General features: G+C 39.9%; 1 protein-coding gene across 1 annotated transcript in view; it reads right to left on the reverse strand.

Annotated features, from left to right (window-relative positions):
• LOC103604914 (astrotactin-1) overlaps window positions 1-6,600 on the reverse strand; it is a gene marked incomplete at both ends in the record, with an annotated part of 119,238 nt that extends 112,638 nt beyond the window's left edge. The window contains one exon of the mRNA XM_008589490.1: window positions 6,413-6,600. Coding sequence (XP_008587712.1) covers window positions 6,413-6,600 — 188 coding nt within the window. The remainder of the gene's footprint in view (window positions 1-6,412) is intronic.
• Window positions 6,601-8,713: the final 2,113 nt, after the last annotated feature.

Here is an 8,713-nt window from a genome sequence, read left to right on the forward strand (position 1 = left end):
ATTTAGCCAAGCTGAACAGAATCTGAACTTCTAGGGTTAACTGCCTGGTGGAGCCACACACACAAAAAAATCTGTGTTCCACCACGGTATGATTCCTGGTGTTCATAGAGTTATTAGTGTCAAAGCAAAAATGGGCAAAAATGTCAGATGAGTCTCAGCAGACAAAAGTCAACAAAACAACAAAATCTGGTAAAAGGACATGTAATAAATATATATTGGATGCTCACTATGGACCAAATGATGAGTTGAGTGTTTCTCAAAGCACAGAATCTAGATTCTGCTGATTGCCTTGATTCAAATCCTGACTGTACAAAATAGTAATTGTTTAATTTTCAGTAAGTCACTTAGCCTGCCAGGCCTTCAGTCCCCTCATCTATATAATGAGGTAATTACAAACCCTACTTGATGGTGGCATGATGAAAGTAAAAATAAGTTAACATATAATGAAAGCACTTAAAACAGTGTATGGCACATAGTAAGTGCAAAATAGTCCTAAGATTACGATGATGATGTCTGTGATATCTTTTGATTCTCCTAACATCTCTACAATTGAGGACATAGTATGCTCGTTGTACTGAACAAAGAAATCATGAAATCATAGTTTTCCAGCCCCTGCTAAAGACAATGGCTCTGAGCTGTGCCTGGAGCAGGAGTGTGCGACAGACGCCCACCTCCCCACAACTGGAGCCCACAGGAGAAGGTTAGGATTACAGCCACTGATGGGATAACTTGATGTGAAAAGCTTTGCACAAACAGGAACTATGGTAACTAGCTAGATCCATCTGCTTCTTTCCCTAAGGAGTTAAATAAAGGCAGAAAGGCAGAGAATTTGACAGCAGAGGGAACAGAGTTGGAAACACTGTGAGGCTGAGAGACGTCAGGAGGGGTCATAAGTGAGGTGACTTGATGAATACATAGAACTTCAAACATATAAAGGCATCGAGATGCAGAAAGATTTATACAGTAGATGGACAAATAAGCTAATTCATAGCAACAGGAGGAACAGAAATAGGTGTGAAAGAACCAAGCCACAAACTATGGAGACTGAGGGCTAATAAGATAACTTGGATCCTGAACAACCTTCTAGTTCCAGTTTTCATTAAAATTTGCTTTAATTTTTTTTTTTTTTAAATCAGGAGTGTTGTGTCCCTATGTCCATATGAATTTCTGTAGTAAAATTCCATTACAGAGAAGGTCTGAGTAGATCTCCATTCTCTAAAACTAAAAAGCCTAACCCATGAATTCATTTTACAGATAAGATAAAGCAGCTTCCAAAAAGGTCAGCAAATTATCTAAAATGATAAAGCCAGGATTTGAATCCCACACTTCCAACTCTAAATCCAGTGTTTCTTTTAACTACTGCCCAGCTCTCACTTTATCAGAATATGGGAGAGCACCAAACAAGCACAGAATGGACGATGAGTGGCTGCAACAACTGCTAGATTCGTGTATACCTGCACCTCATGCATCTTGGCAAGAGACGCAGAGCCATCCCATGGTGCCAAGTAAGGAAGGATTACAAGCCAAACCTTACTCGGCACTTGGCATAGTCCCCAAATGGACCATGGCATCTCCAGGCTTTTGCACATCAGGCTTTCAGAGACAGGCAAAGATAGGGCCGGCCTGTGGCTCACTCGGGAGAGTGCGGTGCTGATAACACCAAGGCCACGGGTTCGGATCCCATATAGGGATGGCCGGTTTGCTCACTTCTGAGAGTGTGGTGCTGACAACACCAAGCCAAGGGTTAAGATCCCCTTACCGGTCATCTTTAAAAAAAAAAAAAAAAAAAAGAGACGGGCAAAGAGAAAAGAGATTTTGTTTTAAGGATCTTGCTGATTATTTTAGAAACTGCCCACCATTACCCTAAAGGAAGGTAAAATACACAATGTTGGCTCTGGCAGGGGGACAATATGACCAGTAAGTCAGTCCAGTTCCATGGATTGCTTTAAATTTCTAGAAAAGTCTTCCTTGAACTAAATCAAGACCTGCCTTTTTGTACTTTCCAATTTACTACTCTAGGCCTGTTCTTTTTGGTAACAATAAACATGTCTAAACTCCTTCATCTGTTTCTTAAAGAATAGGTCCTGATAAATTAGGGCATCTTCAATTGAACTAAACAAATAACATCCATTGACCATAAAGCAAAGCATTTCTGAAAGGCTCCTTGCTGTGAAAAATATACTTAACCAACCTATATGAATATAGAAAATCTATTAACACCGCCATCTTTAATTACAAAGATGAAATGTATAGAAAATACATTTAAATTCTACTATGCGCCATTAATGCTGTTGCATACTTGAAGAAGAAAAATGTAGATCGTACGGTAATTTAGCAAAAGTACAGTATGGAAATTTAAATCTACGCAGAGTCTGAACAAATATCTGATATAAAGTCATATTAAAACCTGGTCTTCTATGGAGTAAGCACTTTGCCTTATAACTAAACAATTCCTTTACTTTTGGTTGAAACTCATGCTCGGTTTTCATTTGCCAAGTCTGCTTTCTCTTCAAGCGTTTGAGAAAGAGTATGCTTATGTGCTTTCATAGTTCTGAATGTCAATTATCTTGCAAAATTTGAAATAAATCTCTTCAGCCAAGTTTGAATCATAAAAGAGGCTAAAATACATCATTTGGGGCTGGCCCGTGGCTCACTCGGGAGAGTGCNTCAAGGGTTAAGATCCCCTTACCGGTCATCTTTAAAAATAAATAAATAAATAAATAAAATAAAATACATCATTTGACCCTCAAAGCAATAATGTAAGATTTTAGGAGGGAAATCCAGTCATTCTACACAAAGAAACAGTACCTCTTTGGAAAAAATAATTCAAAAATTTTAGAATGTGATTGAAAAAATAAGAAAAGCAAAAGGTTTTTCAAAGTTTTAAATTGCCAGGTTCCCAGCTGCGGTATTGGTTTTCTGCTAGCCCACAATTTTGCTGATGACAGATTTATACTGGGCACAGTATAAGAGAGGACTTGCAAATTCTCATTCATACAATGTCGTAAGGATACAAAAAAGGTTTACTTTTACTTTTCATTGTCTCGTCACTTATATTTGGTGTTTAAAACAAAACATAGTAAATGAAAAATACAAAAATAAAAAGGAGTGCCTGCATTGAGGCAATATGGTTGAGAAAAGTATAATAAAAATGAGAGAAATGTAAACTTTGAGGTTTCACAGAACCATTAATTTCCTTGCACACATTGGGAATACTTAGAATTATAAGCTTTTAAATATATATTTCTTAACAAGAAAGAAAAGTTTGGATGTATTCATGTTTTGATAATAACCTTAACTTTTCTCTTCTTTTGAATTATGCTATTTTGATCCAATCTGAAAACTGCATCAATATCGATCGTTAGAGTTAATGAAAAATCGCCTTGCTATTGTTATTTCATAACTAACAGGGTTTGGGTAATAAGATTTCATTTAAGTACATTTCACTGCCCAACACTGTTACTAGTCAAAGAATTTTGATTTTCTGACATTTGTAATGATGTTATTCCAGATTCCTCAAGTAGCTGCCTCCTTTTGTTGCAAAGGATGTGGTATAAAGTGTATCGAATATAGTCTACCAATCCCTGAGTCTCTTAAGAAGAAGCCATCAGAGACTCTAGGAAAGACAACTTCAAACAGGATACCCTCAGGCTTGATTTCTAAGCTGAGGGCAGATACACAACTTCAGACTTTGAAATTGTTTCTGGAATAAAATCCTAAGGACAGGAGAGGCAGTGTACGAGGGTGTGTGGAAGGAATGGGAATGGAGAAGGGTGAGATGGCTGGGTGGGCTGCAGTTGGCGCCATTGACCAAACCATCTTGGACAAGGATGGGAGGAAATACTTCTACCTTCAGTGTACCTGAGATCCCTGTTCCCCTGCACAAGTCAATGGCCTTCCTGAATTTTTCATGGAAATGGGGGCCTATCCACATCCGAGAGACCTTGGCGCCATTGACCCAACCATCTTGGACAAGGATGGGAGGAAATACTTCTACCTTCAGTGTACCTGAGATCCCTGTTCCCCTGAACAAGTCAATGGCCTTCCTGAATTTTTCATGGAAATGGGGGCCTATCCACATCCGAGAGACCAAGCCAGAGACAACACAAGACTTTTGCACTCTCACCCTTTTTCTAAACTCTTTGAACATCTGCCTCCTCCAGCCTGGTTGAAAACAAGATAGAATAAGTTCAAATAAAGTTGAAAGCATAATCTCTTTCATCTTATTTGGAAAATGGAACATCACTGGTGGTCTGCCATGGGTGAGTAGTATCATACAAAGGAAAGATCTCAGAGAAAGATTTTAGGCTGGCTCTTGTTCTCTCTTCATTTCAGTGTCCACTGCCCAAAACATTTAATGAAAAAGCAATAGTAATGTATGGCTTCTTGTAGGGATTGTTATATTTTAAGGACACCACTTATTCCTAAAATCTTTTGGCATCCTTGATTAGCATATTGTTATCTTCAAAGCAAGTGTGTGCATTTGCACACACACTCACACACAACCTCACTTCTTTAAAAAACCTCTGGAACACCTCATTCTGAAGATAGATAATGGGGTCCTTGCTGCACTGAAGACATGATGCACCAGCCAGGTCAGGCTTCATACTGTCTTTCTGAAGATCCCCACACCACACCTTCAGTCCCCACTAAACGCTCCTTCTGACATATTGCCTATCTTAACTTCTTGTATTCAGGGTCTTTCTTTCAGACACAATCACACTCAATATTCGTCCCTGGAAGTCTCTATGTGCACTTTTATTCATCCTAAAAATTTATTTGGTATGATAAAATCTTCAATGAAATGGTCTTAGACCAAAAAAAAAAAAAGAAAGAAAACTAAACCAAAAAAACCCGCCCATGACCACAACTGCTTCCATACTGGGGAGGATGTGGATGGCTGCTGGGAAATCCACCACTGCACCCTTCTTTGCAGTGAAACCATATTATAAATGTGAAGGCAATCTGGACTTTATATTTGTCACCCCAGTCAGTGTCAGGGCTGATTCAGCTGACCTGCCTGGTCTCACCCCTCTCCAGAAACTAGAAGCTACATTAAAGAAGACAACTTTCCCTAAGAGAAAATGCTGCTTCTTGATTAAGGATGTACAAGTACTGTAACTCTCATGCTATAAACCTCAATTAATGTGTAAATGTGAGATGCAGAAATCTCATTTACCTACCTGCCTGCCTTCTGGCCTCATCTGGACATTGAGTACCACAACCAATTTGCTATTCAAGGATTCTTTTCTCCACCATATAGTTTCAACAAAGTGCCTTGTGTACATGCAGGTAACCTATAAATCCACTCATGGGGACACTGGTTAAGGAAGAAATGAAAGGCTTACATTCTGAGATTTTATCAGAGGCTCTATGGAGATACTGTCCATCCTAAATTTTGGGATAATGGAAATTTTCATATATCTAAAATATTCTCAGTTTCCCTCAGTCTGATACACAAAACTAAACAGTGTGCAGTGATGGTACCAGAGCAACAGGTGAAATGAAGTTTAGTCCAAGACCTAGACTGGTTCTGTGTTGAGTTTCCTAACAATGAAATGGCCCATGCCCTCCCATACCTATGACCCACAGGTAATCATCAAGTCTCAACTTGCTATCAGGCCATATCAAGCAAATAATGTATTGGTTTACCAACACAATACCAATATATAAAATACTAAGGGCAACAGGTATTTTCTCTCTCCATAAGAAATTTATTCATTCATTTATTCCACAAATATTGACTATGTGAATGCCTTGTTCTAGGTGCTGGGGACACATCAGCAAACACAAACCTTTGCCTGCCATCATAGCCCTCAATTTTCAGTGAGATTCTGAAACACACATTCCTAGAATTTTAGGAAGAATCTTCTAGTCTTCTTGAGACTTCAAATTTCTAAATGGGAGAAGGGGTGACTGTGGTGAAGTTTCTGAGCTGCTCTAGAGGGAGGAGAAAGAATCTGTTGAGATACTCTTTATCATAAGAGGAGAAAGCACCAGGATGCTGACTTCTTCCTGTCTGGGAGACAAGGAAGGAGGGCTTGATAGCAGCTTTGAGATTCAGCCATTCAACAAATGTATACAGAGCAACCCCTCTAAGATATTCTGATATGCTAGCTGAATAATTCCTTTCTAAGGCAATCTACTGCCCCATCTAATATTATCTCTGGTTTATAAAAGTTACTCCATATCTTGACACATTCTAGAGAGAACAGTTGGAAAATGGTGCTGTAGAAACAGCTGCAACTTACTTACACCACAGATGGATGCATTTTCTGCAAATCGGAAATTCACTTACTAACATGATCAATGATCACGATGGAGTTGGGTCTCATAGATCTATGCCTACACCACCAAGACTCTTCATGTGACATAAACTATGGCCTGAGAGGCTAGTCCATGCTGCTCTTACCATGACTGAGATGTGAAGGATCCTCAGCTCTTCCTCTGCTGACTCATGCTGGGGTTCTTCGGTTGGTTCTTGTCCAGGGAGGCTTGGGGCACCATCTTGGTGATGGATGTGAAAAAGCAATGTGCCATTCTCCAGCCACTGCTGCCTCCAGCGCACTAGAGGGATGTCCTCCGTGTTCCCTGAGATCTCTAGAGGATGGACACCAAAGGCAGAGGTGAGAATCTAGATTGAACCAGGATTCCAGTGATAGTTAGGTCGGACTTACTGCTGCTCCAAACCTCAAGGAAGGGAAGAGCCCCTGAGAAGAAGAGAATTATCCACTATAGGTTTTTCCACCGTAAATTAGAGTTCCAGGCTCTCACCCATTGAGAAAAGTACCAAGGTGAAAATTCAAGTTCTTCCCTCGTTTCTGTGATCAACAGCTTCCTTTACACAGCACAGTTTGAATACCTGATAACCCCCCGAGGTCATAGGTTTTTCCACCGTAAATTAAGAGTTCCAGGCTCTCACCCATTGAGAAAAGTACCAAGGTGAAAATTCAAGTTCTTCCCTCATTTCTGTGATCAACAGCTTCCTTTACACAGCACAGTTTGAATACCTGATAACCCCCCGAGGTAAATACAAGGTTGTTTGCTCTTGTAAATTTGAAAGTGTGAGTTCCCCAGCAATTACTCCTAGACACACCAGTGAACCGACTAAGGAGAGAGCTGGTAATTACTGTGCAGAGAGCTGGCATTTATGGAATAGTCCTGGGAGTTACTGCAGAGCAACTGGGGCTGACAGGTTATTTCTAAAACCACAATCATTTGCTGCATAGTCCACTGGAGATGTTTGATAACTTGCTGTGACAAATAAAGTAATGTTTTAATTCCCTTTAATTATTTTCTTCAGTTGTGCAGAGCAGAGGTGGTATATATGAAGAGGGTGGTGAAGAATTGGGCCCTTCCCACAGACATAATCATTCATCTCCTTCTCAGGGATTTTGATCAGGGCCTTGGACGTATCATCAATGAGTTAATATCAAAATACCAAAACCCTACAAGGCCCTTTGCACTGTAGTAGGTGTTAAGCTAGGGTTGCAGAAATGCACTGTGTATATATTCCTCTGTCTTATATTCCTAAGCAATAGCATAACAAAGCTTTAGACATCCCACAGTAGAGAAGCCTAATTAATCCAGCTTTTCCCAAACTTCCTTTGGCTCCCAGACCATTTTTTCCTTAACAACCATTACCACACTAGGGAACTAGTATTTTGCTGAACACACTTTAGCAAACCATTGCTTTACAAACAAAAATTTATTTTAAGGACATAGCTTCCTCCCCCCAAAATTATCACCTTTGACTAAAAAAAAAAAATCCATAGACATAAAAAAGATTTAATAAGATGCATTTAGAATGTATTCCCACCAAAATTATCACCTTTGACTAAAAAAAAAAAAAATCCATAGACATAAAAAAGATTTAATAAGATGCATTTAGAATGTATTCCCATCAAGTACCACAACCATAAAGAGGAAAGCAATTTTAAATATTTATGGAGCTTATAAATATCTTTCACTATTTGTGGGAGGGCATGAATGATGTTATTTATTTATTCATTCATTCATTTATTCAATAGACATACGTTGGACATGCACTATGCATCAGGCACTGTTTTAGGAGCTCAGATACTAATCTAAGTAAGGTCCCCCAGTTCTCCAGAGCAGCCCACTGGGAGTGAACATGGCAAGTATTACACCAGGTCATGACAAAGTGTTGTGGAAACGGGAAAGAAGGAAAGAGTAATCGAACCTGGACAAAGGGTGGAAAAGGGGCAGAAAGTACCTTTCTCAAAGGAAGATGATACTGGTGTTGTGCCCTGAAGCCAAGTGGGCTTTGTTTCACTAGGTGGAGATGTAGGGAAAGGATGTTCAGGCACTGGTAGGAGAACAAGGATGAGGAGAAGGAGGAAGAATATTGGCTGGTCCTTGCGAGGAGTTCCGGGAGGCTTTGTATGGGCCCGAAAGACACTGGTCTGATTCCCTACCTCATCCTACCAGCCCTCAGACCAGGGAGAAGAGCAAACGGGAGTATGATGGGGGTGAGGGGCTGCAAAGACAAAGGGACCGGAGCCTCCCTTCATCTTTAGCCCTCTCCCTGATTGCACAGAGGACTCTGCCATCCCATTGGATCTGGGATGTGACCAGCACAAGCATCCAGGAAGCTGCAGAGGGCAGAGGGTGTGAGAATGGAATCTCTCTCTTTTTTTTTTTTTTTTTTTAAAAAGAAAAAGCATTTTTCCCCCTTTTTTTTTTTTTTTTT

Source organism: Galeopterus variegatus, unplaced genomic scaffold (assembly GCF_000696425.1).
Source record: "Galeopterus variegatus unplaced genomic scaffold, G_variegatus-3.0.2 Scaffold5473, whole genome shotgun sequence".
In the NCBI taxonomy this organism is placed as follows: Eukaryota; Metazoa; Chordata; class Mammalia; order Dermoptera; family Cynocephalidae; genus Galeopterus; species Galeopterus variegatus.